Source organism: Mobula hypostoma, chromosome X1 (genome assembly GCF_963921235.1).
Source record: "Mobula hypostoma chromosome X1, sMobHyp1.1, whole genome shotgun sequence".
In the NCBI taxonomy this organism is placed as follows: domain Eukaryota; kingdom Metazoa; phylum Chordata; class Chondrichthyes; order Myliobatiformes; family Myliobatidae; genus Mobula; species Mobula hypostoma.
This window is the reverse complement of record NC_086128.1, coordinates 9,612,676-9,635,937: the sequence shown is the minus strand read 5'-3', so window position 1 is coordinate 9,635,937 and position 23,262 is coordinate 9,612,676. Positions and strand designations below refer to the sequence as shown.

The window sequence follows — 23,262 nt, the reverse complement described above, 5'->3', positions numbered from 1 at the left end:
GGAGTCTGTTAGCTTGGGGGAAGAAACTGTTACACAGTCTGGTCGTGAAAGCCCGAATGCTTTGGTGCCTTTTTCCAGATGGCAGGAGGGAGAAGAGTTTATATGAGGGGTGTGTGGGGTCCTTCATAAAGCTGTTTGCTTTGCGGATGCAGTGTGTGGTGTAAATGTCTGTAATGGCAGGAAGAGAGACCCCGATGATCTTCTCAGCTAACCTCACTATCCGCTGCAAGGTCTTGCGATCCGAGATGGTACAATTTCCGAACCAGGCCGTGATGCAGCTGCTCAGGATGCTCTCAAAGCTTGCAGTGGGATCTGGAGCAGCTGGAAAAATGGACTGGAAAATGGCAGATGGAATTTAATGCAGACAAGTGTGAGGTGTTGCACTTTGGTAGGACTAACCAGGGTAGGTCTTACACAGTGAATGGTAGGGCACTATGGAGTGTGGTAGAACAAAGGGATCTGGGAATACAAGTCCATAACTCATTGAAAGTGGCATCACAGGTTGATAGGGTCATAAAGAAAGCTTTTGGCAAAATGACCTTCATAAATCAAAGTACTGAGTACAGAAGATGGGATATAATGTTGAAGTTGTATACAACACTGGTGAGGCCTAACTTGAGAGTACTGTGTGCAGTTTGGTCACTTACGTATAGGAAAGATGTAAATAAAATTGAAGGAGTACAGAGAAAATTTAAGGAAAGGTTGAATAAGTTAGAATTTAATTCTCTGGAATGTAGAAGATTGAGGGGAGATTTGATAGAGGTATATAAAATTAATAAGAGTATAGACAGCGTAAATGCAAGCAGGTTTTTTTCCCCCACTGAGGTTGGGTGGGACTACGAGTAGAGGTCATAGTTTAAGTGGAACACAAGGGGAAACTTCTTCACTCAGGGGGCCATGAGAGAGTGTGGAATGAGCTACCAGCACAAGTGGTGCATGCGAGCTTGATTTCAACGGTTGAGAAGTTTGGATAGGTACATGGATGGGAGGGGAATGGAGGGTTATGATCTGGGTGTAGGTTGATGGGACTAGGCAATTTAGGTTTGGCACGGACTAGATGTGCTGAAGCACTTGTTCCTGTGCTGTAATTTTTTTTTGGACTCTATGACTCCAAGTATGACAATGCGGACATCACAGATTCATAGCTGAAAAAAGATCACAGCTGAGCATCCAAGGACGCACATCGCATTGATAGGATAGCTAGGTAGGCAGAGGGGGTGAGATTGCTTTGTTGGCAAAAAATGAAATCAAATTCTTAAAAAGAAGTGACATCAGATTAGAGGATGCCGAATCCTTAAGAAACTGCAAGTAGAAAAGATCCTGATGGGAGTTATATACCAGCCTAGAAACAGTAGCCAGGATGTGGGATACAAATTACAAATGTGCATGCCAAAAGGGGAATGTTATGATAGTCATGGGGGGAATATCAATATGCAGGTAGATTGGGGAAATCAGGATGATGCTAGATCCCAAGAGAGGGAATTTGTAGTATGCCTATAAGATAGCTTTTTAGAGCAGGTTGTGGTTGAGCCCACTAGGGAAAAGGCAATTCTGGATTGAATATTGTGTAGTGAACCAGATTTGCTTCAGAGTTTAAAGTAAAGGAACTCTTAAGAGGCAGTGATCATGCTATGATAGAATTCACCCTGCAGTTTGAGAGACAGAAGCTAAAATCAAGTGCATTGGTATTGCACTTGAATGAACTTAACTACAGATGCATAAGAGAGGTGCAGGCCAAAGTTTATTGGAAGGGGACACTAGCAAGGATGTTGGCAGAGTAGCAATGGCTAGAGTTTTTGGGAGCAATTCAGAAGACGCAGGATCGGTTCATTCCAAAGAAGCAGCAGCATTCTAAAGGCAGGATGACAAGATAAGTCAAAAACAGCATAAAAGCAAATTAGGGCATACAATATAGCAAAAATTAGAGGGAAGCTTGAGGATTAAGAAGCGTTTAAAAACCAGATAAGCCAGATATGAGCAAAAATGACAAAACTGTGCTCTTACCTCTCTGTTGAGACGATACTTCTTTGCCTTGTCAATGCTGTAAATAACCATGTTCATTAATGGCAGTAAGGACTCCATGTCCTTTGGATAAGTGTTGCCGATTCCAGGCACTGCAGAGAAGTAGATACAGTATATGACCTGATCTCAACCATGTTACGTATGCAAAAATAACATGTCAAATATGTAAAATGGTCAGATTTAATCTCTGGCCTAGGGGAGCTATCTACATTTTTCTAAATTATTGGTTTAAATGTTATTTTTGCTAAAGGGTTATAAAATTAAATTGTAGATGTCTTCTTTATTTTACTGAATAGTAACACTTTAGTTAATTTGTCACGTGATTGTCATTTTAAATCTAGAAACAGGTGAAAATGCCTTTGACTGTGAACTGTCAAAACACCATCCCAACAGTACAGCACCCGGATGGCAGGATCAGCTACCCAAGAGCCAGTCGTGCTGTGCAGACAGGCCTGCAGCTTGACTAAACATGGAGGCAGCAAAAGATTATTGTCGTTTGGGGAAATCACATATACATTGAGCAGAAGTTGGAAGCGTAGGGCTTGGGTTAGGAACAGTGCAGCCTCTCCAGGGTACTACCTCATAATGAGATGATGCATGCTGCTTCTCAGGGGGCTGACACCTCAGTTATTATCCTTTGTACCACTGTATTAACAGGATGGCCATCTTCAGAGTCGGTGATATCCAAATACTTGGCTGCTCCAACCCATTCACATGCAACACAGCTGTGTTGACAGTGGTCTGGAAGAACAATGCTTATCAAGCTTGTATTTCATCTCTAGATCCAAGGGAGCACAAGATGCTCACTCCCAGATAAGTAAATCAATGGGAATAAAAAATAACCCTTAGAAACTTACCATTAAATGTAAACAGTAGTGTCTTTTTAGTGTCAGGCAGCTTGAGGGGTTGACCCTCTCTGAACAGAAAGAAAAGACATTCAACAAATTAAAGACACACCATCTTCACTATAGCTTCCCGCTGACTATTTAGGTCTGCAACAAATTAGGCACTGCAGAGTATTTTGCAATGACAAATGACTATTAAAAGTATTGATTTTACTTCTGTCCAAGCAGAAATAAACCTCTTCACCATACCCCATTCTTCTGAGGCCACCATAACAAGTACTACAGCCAGGATTTCATGTTCTAATTTGCGTATGATGTAAGGAAGTTTAGGCCACGTACATGTTCCCAAACGAATGCATGCTTCCTGACTCAACCCCAGTTACAGCATTTTCCTGTACTTCATATTGGTTCAGTAGCAGGTCCCCAAGTACAGAGCATCAGCAGTCTATAGGTTGGATGACAGCCATCAGCAGCTTATAGGATTGATCGTGTTTGAAATGCAGCCAGAGATCGGGTGCAAAAAGAGTTCACTCACACGGGTTGACGAGTATGCATTAAAGAGCAACACTTTGCGGGAGTTTCACTGTTTGAATAGTGGCCAATCAGAGATTGGGTGCGAGAGAGAGGTAACTCGCACAGGTCGTCTAGCATGCATTATAATTCAGCGCTTCGCAGGAGTTTTGGCGTTTGAACAGCAGCAAACCAGAGATCAGGAACAAGAGGTGACTCACTCAAGTTGGCGAGTATGCATTAAGAAACAGCCTTTCGCAGGATATTCAGCATTTGAACAGTGGCCAATCAGAGATAGGGAGCGAGACAAGAGGTAACTCACATAAGTAGGTGAGTGTGCATTAAAAAGCAGCAGTTTACGGGAGTTTCAATGTTTAACCAGTGGCCAGTCAGAGATCGGAAGTGGGAGAAGAGTTCACTCACATAGGTCGATGAGCGTGCATTAAAAAGCGATTTGCGGGAGCTTCGGCATTTGAACAGCGGCCAATTAGAGATGGGGAGCGAGACAAGAGGTAACTAATAGAGGTCGAAAAATAAGCATTAAAAAGCAACGCTTCGCAGGCATTTGAACAGCAGCTAATCAGAGACTGGGTGTGAGAGATGAGGTGACTCACACAGGTTAGCAAGTGTGCATTAAAATTCAGCGCTTTGCAAGAGATTCGGTATTTGTACTGCGGCCAGTCAGAGATTGGGAGCGAGAGATAAGGTAACTCCCACAGGTCAGCAAATATGCATTAAAATTCAGCGCTTTGTGGGAATTTTGGCATTTGAACAGGGGCCAATCAGAGACTGGGAGCAAGAGATGAGGTGATTCCACTGGTTGGTGAGCGTGCATTAATAAGCAGCGTTTTGCGGCAGTTTCAGCATTTCACCAGCAGCCAGAGATCAGGAGCAAGGGAAGTGGTGACTCACTCAGGTCCACAAATGTGCATTAAAGTTCAGCGCTCCGCAGGAATTTTGGCATTTGAACAGCGACCAGTCAGAGATCGGGAATGAGATGAGGTGACTCACACAGGTCAGCAAATGTGCACAAAAAAGCAGCGCTTCATGGGAGTTTGACCAGCGGCCAGTCAGAGTTCAGGAGCAAGAGAAGAGGTTATGCACGCAGATTGAAGACTGTGCATTAAAAAGCAGTGATTCGTGGATGTTTCACTGTTTGAATAGCGGCCAACCAGAGGATCAGGAGTGAGAGAAGAGGTAACTCACACAGGTTGGCAAATGCGCATTAAAGAGCAGCGCTTTGCAGGAGTTTTGGCATTTGGATGGCGGCCAGTCAGAGATCGGAAACAAGGTGAGGTGACTCACACAGGTTGGTAAATGCGCATTAAAAAGCAGCGCTTTGCAGAAGTTTCAGCATTTGAACAGCGACCTGAGACCTGGAGCAAGAGAAGAACTAACTCACACAGGTTGGCAAATGTGCATTAAACAGCAGCGCTTTGCGAGTTTCGGTGTTTGAATGGCGCCAATCAGAGATCAGGATTCATTAGCAAGGGCAAATAAATATAAGGCAGGGGAAAGTGGAGTGGCCTTTGTTGGAGTGGACAGTGTTAGAATGGGGATTTTGAGGCTTTAGCTCTTCGAGGTTCAGTGAAGAGCGGCTTGAGTGAGAGAAGGTGAAAATCTATAGGTAGATTTCTTTTCAGTTTATTTATTGTTTCCTTCTTTATATTTGCACAGTTAGGGCAGTAAGGATACCAGGCTGGATAGTTGAAGGCTCCTCTTGCGGGATGTGGGAAGGCAGGGAGACCTTCATTGTCCCTGACGACTTCACCTGCAAGAAATACATTCAGCTGCAGCTTCTAACACTCTGCGTTAAGGAGTTGGAGCTGGAACTGGATGAACTCCAGATCAATCCGAAGGCTGAAAAAGTAATAGACAGGACATAGAGAGGTAGTTACACCCAAGGTGCAGGACACAGGAAACTCAGTGACAGTCAGGAGGGTGAAAGGGATTAAACAGCCAGTGCTCTGTGGCCATCCCCCTCAACAACAGGTATATCATTTTGGATACTGTTAGGAGGGATGACTTAGCAGAGGAAAGTCACAGAGGTCAGGTCTCTGGCACAAAGTCTGGCTCTGTGCAGTTTAAACTGGAGTTGCAGGAGGATGGGAACCAGAGTGCCAGAACAGATAGTGGAGAGGTTGTGAAGGGAGATGTTGTTAAGACCTGACAAAATCAGGAATCAAAAGGTTGAGCATGGTGGGACTAGTGTCGAGTTGCAAGAAGAGTTGTAGGAAAGTCAGTTGAGTTTAGGGCATGGATCAACACATGGAATTATGATATTGTAGATATTATTGAGGCTTGGTTGCAGGAGGGGTAGAAACTAAAGAGGGAAAGGTGTTGTTAATAGTCAGGGAAAATGTCACAGCAGCACACAGTCAGGACAGACGGGAGAACTTGTCCTCAGTTCCACCCATTTTAGGGCTTTATGGGTGGAACTGAGGAATAAGAAAGGGTTGACCATGTTAATAGGATTATATTATAGACCATCCAAATGTCCAAGGGATCTAGAGAAACAAATTTGTAGAGAGATTGCAAAGTATTGCAGAAAACATAAGGCTGTGATAGTAGGTGATTTTAATTTTCCACATACTGAGTGGGACTCCTGTACTGCAAAAATACCAGATGAGATGTGGTTTGTCAAATGTGTTCAGTAAAGTTTCCTTAATCAGTACATAGAAGCCCCAACAAGACAGCGTGCAACACTGGATCTTCTATTAGGGAATATGACAAGGCAGGTGACAGAAATTTGTGTAGGGAACACTTTGTATCTAGTGATCATAATGCCATTAGTTTTAAGATAATTATAGGAAAGGCTAGGTCTGGTTCTTGAGTTGAAATTCTAAATTGGAAAAAGGCCATTTTTAATGATTTCAGAATGGATCTGGCAAATGTGGATTGGGACAGGCCGTTTTTTGGCAAGGGTGTACTTGGTAAATGGGGGGCCCTAAAAAGTGAAATTTTGAGAGTACAAAGCTTGTATGTGCCTGTCAGAATAAAAGGTAAAGATAATAGGCTTTGTGAACCTTGGTTTTCAAGAGATTTTGAGGCTCTGCTTAAGAAAAAAAAAGGAGGTGCATAGTAGGTATAGGCAGGTAGAAATAAATGAGGTGCTTGAGGAGAATAAGACATATAACAGAACACTTAAAGAAACCAGGAAGGCTAAAAGAAGGCACAAGGTTGCTCTTTTACAAGGTAAAGGAAAATTCAAAGTGTTACTACAAATATGTTAAGAGCAAAAGGTTAGCAAGGGAAAAAAATTGGTTCTCTGGAAGATCGGAATGGTAATTTATGTGCGGAGCCAAAAGAGATGGGGGAGATCTTAAATGAATTTTTGCATCTGTGTTTATTTGGGAGATGGGCACAGAGTCTATAGAAGTGACACAAAGCAGCAGTGAAGTCATGGACCCTATTCAGATTACAGAGGCAATGTCTGCTGTCTTGAGGCAAATTAGGGCGGATAGATCCCCAGGGCATGACAAGCAGACTTTTTCCATTGAGGTTGGGTGGGACTACAACTAGAGATCATGTGTTAAGGGTGAAGGGTGAAAAGTGAAAAGTTTAAGGGGAACATGAGGGGAAACTTCTTCACTCGGAGGGCCATGAGAGCGTGGAACGAACTGCCAGTGCAAGTGGTACATGTGAGCTCAATTTCAACATTTAAGAGAGGTTTGTGTAGGTACATGGATGGGAGGGTATGGATGGCTATGGTCAGGGTGCAGGTCAATGAGTCTAGGCAGTTTAAATGTTTCAGCATGGACTACACAGGCCAAAGGGCCCATTTCTGTGTTGTAGTTTCTTATGACTCTACAACAGCCATGCCCAATTCTGTAGTTATCTGACAATCACAGGCACTCAGCTGGAGTCACTGGGAACCAAGATACTTTTTCCAGGTTCGCCCAGCATGAATTACTTTATTCAGCCCAGACACTGCATCAGAGACCCCTGTTAAACTACATTATCGGCATAAATTGTGCCCTCTGGACTCGGCAACTAATCATATTAAGATTCTAGCATCCATGTTATGTAGAAGCCAAACAAGCATCATTAAACTAAGAAGTTATTGACACCAAGAACTCTACGAGGGAGAGGCAATAGCTGTATGCCAGTAATGTTCATACAGAGGTGCAGAGATCACAGAAGGCAGCTTTACAAATGTGCGTTTGGCAGTTTGCTGGAATATTGTCAGACCTTCAAGCTGGAAAAAAAAACATCAAACCTGGGCTCGAAATGGATACTCCTCCAGGGTACCAATACATATAACCTTCGCTACTCACACCACAGCACGGGTTCTAACACAGAAAAGTCTTCCTGAATTACATTTCTCAAAAGTGATCTTTACTGAAACAGATTTCCAAAAACAACCTTTGATGATTACGAAACATTACAGTTGAGCACAATTTGCCATGTGGACGATATTGATACTTACTCTTGCATAATTTTCACTCCAGAGAACTGGTCTGAGAAATGAATGGACTCTATCTTGTCAGCATGATTTGATAGGAAGTGCACCATCTAGATTCACAAAGGAAAGACTTGTCTAAGTACTTCAGCAAGCAACACTTCACCCAAATCCTTCCTGTGAACATCCAAACAGAATTTCAACAGCAATCTGCAAGCACAACCTCTACTATATAAATAGAGAAGAGGTTCCCAACCGGGGATCCATGGACCCCTTGCTTAATAGTATTGGTCCATGACATAAAGGTTGGGAACTCCTGAAATAGAGGTACATGGGATTAGCTTTATGCGATGTTCAAAAACAAAGTGAGGTCGTGGATGACTGAGATTTTCATTACTGCCCAATAGGTTGGATGCTATCCGTTTTAGACTGTCACTGGGCTTTATTCCAGTTCAGTAAGATGATAACACAAGAAACAGAAGGAATAGATCTAACCCTTAAGCCTTTTCTGCCACTCAATAATATTATGACTGATAATATTGCCTATGTCCACTTCCTACCCAGTCCCCTGAACTCTTGATTCCTGGTCTCCAAAACACAATCACCCTTTTAAATTCCAGAGGATACCACTCAAGCCTGTGTAACTTTTCCACACAAGACAACGCATGTAATCCAGGTATTGGTCTAGTAAACCAATTTACTAGATTAGCTGATTAGTAGATTTAGATTAGGGTTTTTTCCCCCCTTTATTGGGGCATTTTTTTTTTTCTTTTTCCATGATATTTTTGTATTTTTTTCTATATACTACTATATTTGTACTCTGTAAGATTTTGGGAGGTTAATATCTGTGTATTAACTGTGTTTATATCTATATATACTAATTGTTAACAATGTAATCCCAATAGCTTTGTATCAATTCTTGGGAATGTTTAAGAATTTGATATTAATAAAAAGATTGAAAAAGGTCTAGTAAACCTTCTCTGAGCTGCTTCCAATGTACTTACCTCCTCCTTGAAATAAGGAGACCAATATTGTACATGGTATCCATTATGTTATGGATACCATGTACAATATTGGCCAGTGCTATCATGTTTGCTGTTGTGTGCTGGGGCAGCAGGCTGAGGGTAGCAGACACCAACAGAATCAACAAACTCATTCGTAAGGCCAGTGATGTTGTGGGGATGGAACTGGACTCTCTGATGGTGGTGTCTGAAAAGAGGATGCTGTCCAAGTTGCATGCCATCTTGGACAATGTCTCCCATCCACTACATATTGTACTGGGTGGGCACAGGAGTACATTCAGCCAGAGACTCATTCCACCGAGATGCAACACAGAGCGTCATAGGAAGTCATTCCTGCCTGTGGCCATCAAACTTTACAACTCCTTCCTTGGAGGGTCAGACACCCTGAGCCAATAGGTCCTGGACTTATTTCATAATTTACTGGCATAATTTACATATTACTATTTAACTATTTATGGTTCTATTACTATTTATTTCTGGTGCAACTGTAACGAAAACCAATTTCCCCTGGGATCAATAAAGTATGACTATGACTGTTCTGAGCATTGCATTCAAACTCTCTGATCTGTTAAACAGCATGCTAATTTGTTCCTGGCTCTGGTAACAATTTCAACACTATTATGAAGCTTCTATATTCTATTTAAAGTCTAACTCCCAAAATTCTCTCCACAGAACTATATTTCAGTCTCACCTACACTGTCAGTTTGTACATAGATCATGGCGTGTAGATTTGCCTTTTCCCACACTGTTCTCCAGCTGCAAAGAGAGGTCCTTCAGCATGCAGCAGTGTCACTCTTCTTGAATCATCATTTTTTTAAAGTACTCCTAGAATAATAATATTACATAGAAAATGCAAAGACTTCTTGCATCCATATTCCTATCTAAGAGTCTCTTAAATGTCCCTATTGTAACCATCAATAAGGACATTTAAGAAACTGTTCATATACTAATAGAATCTACTGCTATTTATTACTAATAGAATCTTTTAGGATTCTTTGTCTTACTTACCAGGGATATCTTAGTTGTCCCATTTTGCCCTCCTAAATTTCTTCTTAAATGTACTCCTACATCCCTTATACTCCCTCAAGCAACTTGCTAATCCCAGCTACCCATAGCTCCATTTTCCTGACCAGACCTTCAAAATCCCTTGTTAACCAAGGTTCCCTAATCTTGGCAGCCTTGTCCTTCACTCTAACAGGATTGTGCTAGTCCTGAGTTCCTCCTCACTTTTAAAGGCTGAACTAAGAAACTTCAGGAGAAAACTGAGATGGATTATCCAGTTGGTATTTCTCACTAAAAACAACTGCAAATGTTTCACCTTTTCTCATGCAACTGTGTTGAGCATCAATGGTAAATATTTAGTTCATTGATTCACACACATGAACATGTATAACTGAGTGCTCATATCAGTACAATCTTGACCTTTCATGCATGATTCCTTGTACTGAGGTCAATTATATTCTTCTACTGTCAATGTTGGCCAAGACCTGGTAACTCAACATAGACTAGCAGCTTGTTACATGTAACTTTATAAAATTAACTATTAATGAGGCTTGAGCTCTGGGAGAAAATCTGAATTAAAACTTAAGTTTTATAAGAAATGTTGTTAGCTTTTACAAACTCAACTCAGTACCCAGTTCAGCACACTCACCCTATTGTCCAATATACCTTCTGTGACTTCACCCATTTCAGACAGGATGGAGAGTGAATCAGGAAGCCCAAACTTAATCCCTGACTTGGGCTTATCGCTGCAGAATTCACTCTAGAAAGGAAGCAATTATTGGATGTAACTCCACATATGCAAAAACTGGAAGGTCAGCAGTTGGCCCACAGCAAGTTATAGATCGACTAAAAACTCTGAAGGTTACCGCATAATCAGGAATGCACTCACACCTTCCATTACCATCAAAGGCCAGGGTTGAATTCAGATTTTTATTTCCAGCAACAAACACAGAGTGGGAGAAATCTCTGCAATTAGTTCCATCTGTTAAACCTGTATCTTAGCAAGCATTTACATGCTTACGATCTGTATTCATCAAGAACTGAAGGGCAGCAAGCTGAATAGTTTGCAATGTCTCCTTCAACACACTCAGGAATCTGTTAAAACTCCTATTAAACTGCAATGTTAAGAGGTAGTTTGATTATTTCGATTTTGCAGTATTAACAAAACATAAGAAACAGAAAGACAGCTCTATACTAAATTTCCACTCTTTCCCAAAAACCCTTTGATACCCTTTATATGTGATAATCCATGTACCTCTTAAACATATTCATTGACATTGTCTAGAATGTCTATGGTAGACAATGCCATAGATTCATCATTTTCAGAGTTTCTCTTTAGTTCCAAGAGTGTCTTATCCTGCACTGTGAAGCTGATTCTGGATACCCTAGCCAGGTGAAACATCCTCCTGCATCCAACTAGTTAAGCTCTGAGAATTTTGAACATTATTAGACCTCTTCTCATTTTTTAAACTAGCGAACACAGGTCTAATCAAGCCAATCATTCCTCATGCAGCGACCCTGTTATTACAGGAAACAGTCTGGTGACTTCTTTTGCACATCCTCTGTCAAGTATATCCTCTCAGATATGAAGACAAAAACATATTCTGACAAAGGATCTTTGACCTGAAACATTAATTCTGTTTGTCTTCCCACAGATGCTGCTTGACCTGCTGAGTATTTCAAACACTTTGTTTATATTTCCTTTTTCTAGCACCTGCAGTTTTGTTGATTGACACAAAATTCCAGGTTGGCCCAACCAAAGTCCTGTATAATTGTTTTAAGACATCCTTGCTCCTGTACTCAAATTTCTTACAATGGAGGCAATAACTCAATTGCCTGTGTAACTTCTTGCTGCACCTATAGGTTTCCTTTTGGTGACCGGATCTGATTCAGTGTCCAAGATTAGATCATAACTGACTCACATTTCAACTCTGTTTATCTGCCTTCAATCCACATTTTCAGAACTGATTGCATAGATAACAAATCCATTTATCAGAATCTTAAAAGCTGGCAACTGAATGTTAGAAATAGTGTACAATTTATGCACAGAATATCAAGCAGTAATTCACACAATAATGACAGTCTATTCCCCTGGCCATGGACCATACTAAACAACATAAGGACTAAAAGTGGCAGCCATTGGAACTGGCCTCCACGTGTCATTACATACCAGATCCTGCATTTCCTTCTGCAACCGGATCATAGCTTTCCGTGACCCAATGGCAAACACATAGGTGTCCATGTCTTCCTCGTTCATAGTTACCTTGATTTGCTACAAAAAGAATCACAACAAACTCTCACTTCCCTTCTTAAAAGCTAAAAATTGGCACAATAAGCCGAGGGGAAAAATGGGAAAATTTGGAATGTAGGCCTGGAGAGTTAATAATCATCTCACATTGCCTTTGCTCAAGAAGAAACAATTTTCACAAATCGTTGCCTGTAAGTAATGGGAGATTTATTTCAAGTAAAATAATAGTCGAGAGTAAAATATTTGCCTGTGGGGTTTAAAACAAACAAAGACTTAAACAACAACAAAAAATTAAGAAGTAATGGGATTAACAAAAAACATAATACTACATTTGATAGATAATAAAGTATCTGCCAGATACAGCTCAGATGTTACGGAAAGGCTCTGTATCTCTGGACGGTCAACTAACGGAGTTGTTCTTCAGTAGTATGAACTGTGTTGAATTTGTAGAAAAGCTGAGATAGATCTGGAAGTGATGGTAGGTTAGAGAAAGTGAGAGTAACAGTCCAATCATTACATAGTGAATGATGCAATTGAGGTGCAGAATTATATTGCTCATCCTAACTGCTCTTGGGGAGGTAGCAAGCCACCTTTTTGAATACCTGCAGTCACCCTGATGAAAATAATAGTTTTACACAGTCATTTTTGAGTGGCATCTACTGAAAAGTTAACTATATGGGTTGGGCCTAGAGTCACATACAGTACATACTAGACCTGGTAATGACAGTAGATTTCCTCTTCTGAACAATATTAGTGAATCAAATGGGTTTTACAACAATACAGTAACTTTGCGGTTATCATTACTATTATTGCCTAAATTCTAGATTCTTGATAGAATTTAAATTTTACATCTGTGGTGGGAGAATTTGAATGTGGGCCTCTGGATTGTTCATTTAGTCCTCTGGTTTACTTGTGGGTAAACCAATCTCTGCACTTTGCCTATATCCTGCCACCCACAATTTTTCCCCATGATGATAAGGATAGTGAGAAGTAATTAGTTGTGTGATGGGAAAGAAACCATGAAATCAAGTTAATCAGATCAATATACATTATTTAGATTCAGTACCCTGCAGTCCTAGATATTTTTTCATTTCATGTATTTATGCAATTTCTTTTAAGGTTATTATCGAATCTGTTTGGATCATGCTTGCTGGTGGCACACTCAAGATTACAACAAGGAATGGCAGATGGAATTAAATTCAGTTAAAAGTGGAATTTTGCATCTTGGGAAGTTAAACCAAGACAGGACTTGCACAACACATGGCAGAGCCCTGGAGACTTGTAGTACAGAGGCTTCATGGTACAAGTATGTAGTTCTATGAAGGTGGCAACACAAGTAGACAAGGTGACAAAGGCGGCATTTGGCATTTCTCTTTCATTGATCAAGGTACTGAGTATAGGAGTTGGGATGATGAGTTACAACTGTACAAAATGCTGGTGAGACCAGACGGGGTACTATGTGCGGTTCTGGATGCCCAGCTATAGGCAGAGTGTATTAAGCTAGAAAGGGTGCAGAAGGATGTTGCCAAGACTGAAGGGCTTGAGTTAAAAGGATAAACTGGAAGGCTGGGGCTTTTTGCTCTGGAGCCTAGAAGACAGAGGGATGATTTTATAGAGTTTATAAAATCAAGGGAGTTGTTCTTAAAAGCACAACATGCTTTAGTCTGCTCTAGTCTTGCAGTACCTCACCCAAGGCTAGGCAGATTAGATAATCACAGTCTGTTTCCCAGGGTAGGGATATCTAAAATTAGAGGACATAGATATATAGAGGGGAAAAGAGTTAAAGGGGTCCTGAGAAGCAAGCTTTTCACAGAGAGGGTGGTGAATATGCGCAATGAGCTGCTAGAATAAATGGTAGGGGCTGTTACAATTACAATGTTTAAAAGACACTTGGACAAGAACACGGACAGGAAATGTTTAGAGGGATATGTGTCAAAAGCAGGCAAATTGACCACGTCAGGTAGGGATCTTGGTCGGCATGGATGAGTTGAGCTAAAAGACCTGTTTCATGCTGTATAACTCCAGAATAAACTGTCAGAGGAATAGATAGATGGAGGCATGGAGGCAAGAACAGTAAAAACATTTAACAGACATCTGGACGGGTACCTTAATGAGTGATTGGTCAGCATAGACAGTGGGCCACATGGCCCGGTTCTAAGCGGTACATCTCTAGGACTTCATGAAAAAAATGTTCCATATTACTATTAGTCCTTTCCCTAAACAGTTTTAATCAGTAGCCTCTGCTTAAGATTCTTCTCATTTACTGCATCAAAGCTGTTCAAGATTTTGAGCTCTTCAAATCTCCAATTTTTCATGTTCCAATGAAAGTAGCTCCAGTCTGTCCAAATATCTGTTTCTTTGTTCTTGGTAATGCTCCAATAAATCTCTTTTGTTTGTCCAAGACCTTGGCACTGTTTCTAAAGAGTAGTACAGTACCCAGAATTGAATATAAAGCTTTTAGTCATTCAGCCACTGATTTATAATGATTGAGCATAATTGCTTTGCATTTGTACTGTGTGCTTCTATTAACAAAACCAAAAATCCTAAGCAGTTTTCCCCAAAAGGGAAATAGTCTTTTCAATTTATCTTAAAAAGATTTTTGCATACACAAAATTACTTAAAGATTTCTTGGTTTAGGAACGGTTGGGAATAGAGTAATCATGGTTTAGACAGCAGTACATTGCCAGTGGATGATGTAGCTCAATAAGACTTAGAAATCATTGTTCTTTGGGAGATCTGGAGAAACAATTTGTGAATGGAGAGTTGGCATTAATTCAAAGCCTAAGTTACTGACAACAACAGTTTCTCGAAGTTTGAATGTTTTATGAAACTGAATTAGAATTGTTTGTCTCTGTATTAGAAACCATAATCCTGGTCCTTAATGCTATACATACCACTTGGTCACTGGCAGGTCTCATCATTCTTGCAAGTACATTCAGGAGATCTTGCCGTTTCAAAAACTATATTAAAAAAAATTTCAAATGCCAAATGGTTACAGAAGCATGCAGCATTTAAGGTTCCTTGTGTAATTTGGAAATTGGGATCAACAACACAAAGAGGTGGAAGACCACAAACACCCTTACACCTTGAGTCTGTGGGTACTGGCTTGTTTTCCAAAATATTAGGATCTTTGCAGTCCAAATTTTCTCTAACCACGTTAGACACCACTTTGAACATCAGTTGATTAAAATGGAACACTAATGATTCTACCTGCAAATCTAAACGTTGACGGACCCGTGGTTGCAGTGTATTTTGCTGTTATTAAAGAGTGCAGCATTTATAGCTGTTTGCTCCCTTACAAGCTGATACTCCATACAGAATAGCCTTTTACCACTTTAACCACTTCAAATGATCTGGCCTTTGACATAACCTTCCACTCAGTTGTCTGTAATATCTCAGCCCATGTTGCAGAGGACTGATTGGCAAACCATCTCTTCACCAAAGCTGGATTCTTCCAACAGCTGACTTGTCAGCCCTGAGGGATAAAATGAAAGTCACCTCTCCCAGGACAGGGAAATCATTCTCAGCTGGCTGACACTGAGGTAGTACAACATTTGAGCATTCACATTTTCTGTTAAGATATATTAAACTGTTTTGGTGGATTTTAGAAGATGCCACAGGATTTTCTGAAGAGGAAAGAATTGGCCACTTGTCCTTTTCAAATATGTACTTACATCCAATAGAATTGCACTATTCTCTGATTTTTGGATGCTTCCCACATGATTTCCTGTACTTTAAAGTAATTTACTGGCATGCAGCTGCTTCAGATGTTTCCAAGTATAATTTCACTCACCTCAATTTGAACTGATTCTATAACCTAGACTCCCTTTCAAGAACTCTATAACTTGTGTTCTCAGTATTTTTAGAATTTGCACAATGTCATCTTTTGCACATTGGTTGTTTGTCAGTCTTTATTTACATATTTTTTCTTCATAAATTCTATTTCTTTATTTTCCATAAATGCTGCAAAAAATGAATCTCAGGGTAATATTTGATGACATATACATACTTTGATTAATAAATTTACTTTTTTTAAAAAAGGTCTGATAAATAAAGCCTGACAGTCACGACACAATCTTTTTCTAACTGTTGACCCAACTCAAGAGTAGTTAAAGTGCAGAGAGGTTACTACAACCTCCAACTCACGCATTTTGAATCCAATTTTAATTGGTTCTCCACATTCACAACTATCAGCCCACTCAGAATGTCACGTGATTTGCTTTCGAAACAAACGGGTCAGATGGGTTCAAAGGTTTGTGATAAGCACTGGATAAGAAGCATTACTCTGAATCTATCCCATGCTGCAGCTGCCCTAAGAGTGCTTGATGAAAGTATTCAGAGCGATTACTTCATCTAACTTTTGCTGAACATGCCAAGGGGTATTTGGTGGGACATCCAGCTATCTTCACCACCTCCCTTTTTGTTCTTGACCATGATGGATTTGCAAGTTCAAATTTTAACACAAATTTAAAGCCTGGCAGAACAAAATAACTTTTAATTTGTGGACTGCTAAAAAATATAAATTTAAAACATACAAAATATGTAACGGTTTATTCACAGATTATTCAAACTGCAAGTGAGATTGAATTGAAGTAGGGTTTGCACCTTTAGCTGAATTAGCATTCCCTCACAACATACTCTCCCTGAACACCACAGATTGTAGATGTGTTCATTTTCTTGGTTCAGTTTCCCTGTGCTGGTAGGTTCTTTATTAATCCCATCATCCCCTGCAAATAAAAGAAATCATATTAGCAGCTGGATCTCACTGTGTGAAACTTTGTGAGAAATCATCAACGCACCAACTGTTTACCACTATAACCAATTAAAACTAAACCAACCAACTGCTGTTCCAAGTGCATAAATGATAGCTCTGCTGGGATAACAAGTGGGAAGGCACAATGTAACTACAAGCATCCCCAAGGCTATAAAATGTTTTTGGAGGTAAGGGAAATCAGTTATGGTTACTCAAGATGTTAGCCTGCATCAATGGATAACTTCTCTCTAGGAATACTGTGGTCCATTGCTCTCCTTCTGAAATACAAGGGATTCAAAAAGTGTGGAGTGAAAGCAAGAAAATGGTGCGGAGGACAACACTGGACCAAGCCATGATCTTATAGAATGAAGCAGATTGAAGGGGCTAAATGACTTACTCCTCCTCCTTGTGTTATCATGAATACTATGACCCAGGGTTCCTCTCAAATGTTGGTCCTCTTGTTTCTTCCTTAGGTGCTTTCCCAGTCCCATGTAGTAAATCTACGAGATCGCTAATAAAATCTCATCACTAACAACAAACACAAGCACATCTCAAGGATGCATGCTTAGCCCAATGTGCAGGATCAAAAAAACCTGCAGGGGTTGCAGACTCAGCCTGGTCCATCACAGATACAGGTACAATGAGGCAGTATCCGTCAGTAAAGACCCTCACCATTTCAAACATGCTCTTCTCATTACCATAGAGGAGATGCTACAGGAGCCTGAAGACCCACACTCAACGTTTCAGGAACAGCTTCTTCCCCTTCGCTATCAGATTTCTGAACAGATGAACCCATGAACACTACGCTGCTATTTTTGTAACTTAATTCTTTTTTTTGTCTTGCACTGCACTGCTGTTGCAAAACCACAACTTTCATGACATATGTCAGTGATAATAAACATGATGCGGAAATGTTCGAAATCATTCTATATTATTGAAACAAAATGATAAAATAATTATAAATTTTAATCTAAAAGACTTTAAAATAATTGAAAATGTTAAACAAACAATTTATACCAAGTAAGGCTCTGATTCATTTGAATGGGTCCATTGCATTTGTGTCTTCAGTCAGCAATTTTCCCAGCCTGAGATGCCTGTGAAATTTGCAGGGGTCACCACTGCCCCATCGGATTCAGAGAACTGATAGTTTCATGGGGCTGGCACTCTGTCATGCAGAAGGCTTGCATTCAGTTTACATTTGTGAAAAGCCAAGTTATGGGCTTTACTGTTGGCCGATCTGAGCAGACCTCGGGAGATTTGCCCAGCTTGAGTATAACAGATTCCTTGTCTCACATTCAGTTCTGTGAGGTTTCACAGGAAATGATATCCTCCTCTACAGGTTTACAGAAATGCTGATAGGTATGCAGTGGGAAGTGGAGGTGCAGGGAATAGAAGAATCGCGCCGTGATCGGTATTTTTTATTTTGATATTTTATATGATTATTTTTTCAGAAAATGAACACTATACATCACAACTAGAAATAAACCCCAGTTCAATCCTCAATTTTGAAAAATAAAGATGGGTTAGAAGTTTCATATTCAACTGCTTTAATGCACCAAGGAGAGACCTTCTGAAATGACCATACTTGCAGATGAAGAGCAGAATCAATAAAATGTTAAGGGCCAGGAACCCCAGACACCATTTATTGAACAAAGCTCAAACCAAAGAATTATTGACTTGGACTCACCAACCAGGGAAAAGTTGCCCTCTAGTAGTTCCTTGTGAGAGTTGAACCACGCAGCAGCCAGTCTACTGTTTTTGTTTTTACCTATGATGTAGTTCATGATGTAAGCCAAAAGGCCTGTCACCATCAGAATCTCCATGTAGTAGCTCTCCCAGCTGTTTTGTAGGTGATGGGGAACCTAATCAGAGTTGGAGAGCATGCTGTCATAAACTTGAAATAAGAATCATATTAAAATGAATTCAGTGTTATCAAGAGTACCACCAACAGCTTTGCAGTACTACCTCAATTAACTGCATTCTCTCCACATTACAACAAACCTTATCACAATCACCTCTCCACACAAGCACACACAGAAAATTCTTAAAGTTTTAGTCTTTCCCTGGGTTTCAAGAACTATAAGCTGCCTTCTCCCCGTGTTTACCTTCATTCCAAGCTGAGCTTGCATGAACACATTGCCCCTTCGGAACAGCTGAACACCATCTTATTTTAAGTGCCACCAATCCAACAGGATACAAGGGGCTCCACCCCTCCCTGCTCATGGTGTTTGCACCCTGAAAGTGTGGACCTTAGCTTCCTCACCTTGGACAATACTGTTCCTTTCAGTGTGTGTCCACTGGGAGCCCAGCTACAGACGTCCAGCTGTACCCACCATCAATCCTTCAGTACTGCACCACAAGCTCTTACCCCAGGCTCTGAAGCACTGCTCCTTGTACCCTTCCCAGTGACCCCTCGGGACAGAGTTTGGAGTTCAATCCCAGCATCCTCTGTAAGGTCTGTATGTCCTCCCTGTGGAACGTGTGGGTTTCCTCCGGGTGCTCCGGTTTCCTCCCACAGTCCGAAGACGTACTGGGTAGGTTAATTGTGTCGTGATTAGGTGAAGATTAAATCGGTGTTGCTCAAAGGGCCAGAAGGGCCTACTCTGCACTGTATCACTAAATAAATAAATAGACTAACTCTGCTAATGTAAATCCACTGACAAATGGGAATCCAGCTTGAGCATCTCCCAGTTCCTGAGCTTCAGTACCGCAGGTTTACAATTTTGAATCTCAAGTCATCTAGAGGCTATGTCAGATTTTGTAAGCAAGAGACAATATAGTGCAATTACTGCTTGGTACTTACATTAACAATTTTAATTGGATCTTTGCTTCTGCTGGAAGGTCTGTCTGCTTCTTCATAACCTTCAAATTCTTCATCGTCAAACGGCTCTCCTTCTGCATCTCCTTCCTATCACGTATAGAACACAAGAACAAAATCTATACAACTTGAATTATAACAAGTCAAACCCAACAACAAACAATGAAACCAATTTAAAGCAACGTTATTTACACTCAATGGCCACTTTATTAGGTACACCTGCTTGTTAGTGCAAATATTTAATCAGCCAATCATGTGGCAGCAACTCAATGGATAAAAGCTTGCAGACATGGTCAAGAGGTTCAATTGTTATTCAGACCAAACATCAAAATGGGGAAGAAATATGATCTAAGTGATGTTGATCGTGGAATGATCACTGGTGCCAGACGGTATTGGTTTGAGTATCTCAGAGTCTGCTGACCTCCCAGGATTTTCCAAGCACAACAGTCTCTACAGTTTACAGAGATCGGCACGAAAAACAAAAACATCCACCGAGTGGCAGTTCTGTGGGTGAAAATACCTTTCTAATTAGAGAGGTCAGAGGAAAATAGACAGACTGGTTCAGGCCGACAGGAAAGCGACAGTAACTCAAATAACCACGCATTACAACAGTGGTGTGCAGAAGGTCATCTCTGAGCACGTGTCAAACCTTGAAGTGAATGGGCCACAGCAGAAGACCAAGAACATACACTCAGTGACCACTTTATTAGGTACAGGAGGTACCTAATAAAATGGCCACTGTATGTAGGCTCCAATGTTGATGACTAATCCTAAGTTATCTAGCGTCACCATAGCTCATTGGTACTCTCTTTTGAGGTAGAGGGGCTTCAGTCCTGAGAAGGTTCTCAGCATGAAATGTCAACTGTTTATTCATTTCCATAGATGCTGTACGGTCTGCTGAATTTCTACAGCACTTTGTGTGTGTTGCTCTAGAGCAGGGGTCCCCAACCTTTTTTTATACCATGGACCTTACCATTAACCAAGGGGTCCATGGACCCCAGGTTGGAAACCTCTGCTCTAGAGGCAAGTTCTAGTTTAAATCCTAATCTAGAGAATTGAGCACACAATTCAAACTGACAATTCACACAATTCAGTATAGTACTGAGGGATTACTGTCTTATGAAGGATAAGTTAACCAAGACCCTACCTGCCTTTGCAGACAGCAGGGCTTCAAAGCATAGCAGCAATGTCAATGTCTATCCCTCAGCAGGCACCTTGCTGCACACTAATTGTTTGCTGCTATTCCTGCCCTTCAAAAGAGGCATCTGGACCCAATGAGGGTCTCAACCCAAGGCAATGAATGTTTCCCTCTGCAGATATTGCCTGATGTGCTGAGTTTTCAAATTTTTTTTTTACTTGAACTGTGATTCAACACCTGATACAATGCAATGGCTGAGGCAGCTGCTGCACACTCCTCCTCCCCTCTTGTGAAGCATTGAAGCTGCCTGATCATCACTATTCTGCATTCTACATAAAATCTACGTATGCTATTCAACCAAAAGCTGGGAGTTTGAAAAATGCACTGACTGTACGTGCCATCGGTGAAACCCTTTCGTCCCCAATGCCGGGTGGGGGTTTTTCACAGGCTGAACACAAAATAAAACTGCCTTTGCACTGTTTCAGCTGTTGGTAAAAAGTGAGCTAATGTCTACTATCCTCGTTTCTGGCACTTCCCAGCCTTAATGTTGAACAAAGGTCTCTGTAACACTACAGTAGCAGTTGGGAGTTCAGTTCTGGGGTCCTAGAACATAGAAGAGTACAGCACAGTACAGGCCCTTCGGCCCACAATGTTGTGCTGACCCTTAAACACTGCCTCCCATATAACCCCCACCTTAAATTCCTCCATATACCTGTCTAGTAGTCTCTTAAACTTCACTAGTGTATCTGCCTCCACCACTGAGGTCCTCTGTATGTTGCTTCTTGAGTGCATGTGGGTTTCCTCCGGGTGCTCCGGTTTCCTCCCACATTCCAAGGACATACCCGGTTGATGGGTTAATTGGTCAATGCAAATTGTCATATGATTAGGCTCGGGTTAAATTGGGGGTTGCTGGTGCAGGAGAGGCCTGTTCCGCACTGCATCTCTAAATAAATTAATAAATAAAACACACAATCCTGACCAATCAGCAGCAACAGAGATCATTGGTGCTTCAGACACATGCGGGGCTCTCCCTTGCTTCATCCACAAATGATGAGGGGCCACTGAAAATTTTAAAACTGAAATAAGCAGATTTTTTTCGTCCCCCCTTGGAGCTTAATGGATGACTAATTCTTATCCTCAAAATGGGCAACCTCATTTAATGAAATGTTGTTGCAGAGAAAGTGTTAGTTATTGTGATGAATGAACAACTTATGAATCTAAAGCCTGAATGAGAAAGCCCACACATATGCAAGTGGAATAATGATACAAGAAAGGTTAAGAGACCAAAAAGAATAACTATGTTAAAATGATGTGGGTCAGCAATCAGTGGAAAGATTGCTCATGTGAAAACTGCATACAGTAATGCCTAGAGAATAAGCACAAAACAGGAGTGTCAGAATACAAACCAGTTAATGAAACAAGGCTAAAGACAGACCAGGCAATTAAATATCACGGAGAGATTGGAAGAAACGGGTGCAAGGGAATTTGAGAGACAGTGATGTAACATTCTAGCATAAAAACCTAAAATAGATATAGTCCACTCAGTACCTCTTTTGCATTGAGCAAGGAAGTGGTCACATTACTAGTACTATTTTAGGTACAGGATGGACTAATTTAAAAAGAGAGCTTGGATGCCTCAGGAATTTAAATCTATAATGGGTTACAAGGTTAAAAGTGACATGTTATTTTAAATGTTTGCAATAGGATATCGGTTTAAAATAATCAGAAATAAAATAAAATAGGATTTTAGCAACATATATAATTCTTTCTTTCTTTCTTTTTAAATCTTTTTATTGAGTAAGTATACAAAAAAGGTAAGCCATATAAACATTAATACAATGTTAAAGTATAATAAAATTCCAAAAGATAACAATACCAAAAAGAAAATACTACAAACAATGTAATTTAAGCATAAGAAACCAAGATAACATAATAGTATACTAAATTTTATATATATCAATGGAAAAAAAAAAGAAAAAAAAAACCCCAAAAAAAAAACCCACCGTGCAACTAACTAAAAGCAAAGCAAAGCAATGGGCTAACTTGAAACCAAACAGAGTTAAACTTAAAATCACGTCCTCAATCCCGACCTCCATTAAAACAGTGAAGAAAAAACAAGAAGGGTAAATATTACATTAAATGAAAATATCGAATAAAAGGTCCCCAAATCTGTTCAAATTTAAATGAAGAATCATAAAGGTTACTTCTAATTTTCTCCAGATTCAAACATAAAATCGTCTGAGAAAACCAAAAAAAGGTAGTTGGAGCATTAAGCTCTTTCCAATGTTGTAAAATACATCTTTTCGCCATTAAAGTAAGAAATGCAATCATTCTACGGGCTGAAGGGGAAAGATTACTAGAAATTTTAGGTAGTCCAAAGATAGCAGTAATAGGGTGAGGAGAGATATCTATATTTAATACCTTAGAAATAATATTGAAAATATCTCTCCAAAAAGTTTCCAAAGTAGGGCAAGACCAAAACATATGAGTTAAAGAGGCTAT

The 23,262-nt window shown here is 40.4% G+C and overlaps 1 protein-coding gene across 1 annotated transcript in view; it reads right to left on the bottom strand.

Annotated features, from left to right (window-relative positions):
- ccdc47 (coiled-coil domain containing 47) overlaps positions 1–23,262 on the bottom strand; it is a 54,743-nt gene that overhangs the window by 13,285 nt on the left and 18,196 nt on the right. The window contains exons 3-11 of the mRNA XM_063037298.1: positions 19,608–19,712; positions 18,492–18,666; positions 16,657–16,778; positions 14,946–15,011; positions 11,974–12,075; positions 10,453–10,563; positions 7,807–7,892; positions 2,880–2,938; positions 2,005–2,114 (exon numbers count right to left, since the gene is read on the bottom strand). Of these exons, the coding sequence (XP_062893368.1) occupies positions 2,005–2,114; positions 2,880–2,938; positions 7,807–7,892; positions 10,453–10,563; positions 11,974–12,075; positions 14,946–15,011; positions 16,657–16,778; positions 18,492–18,666; positions 19,608–19,712 (936 nt within the window). The remainder of the gene's footprint in view (positions 1–2,004; positions 2,115–2,879; positions 2,939–7,806; positions 7,893–10,452; positions 10,564–11,973; positions 12,076–14,945; positions 15,012–16,656; positions 16,779–18,491; positions 18,667–19,607; positions 19,713–23,262) is intronic.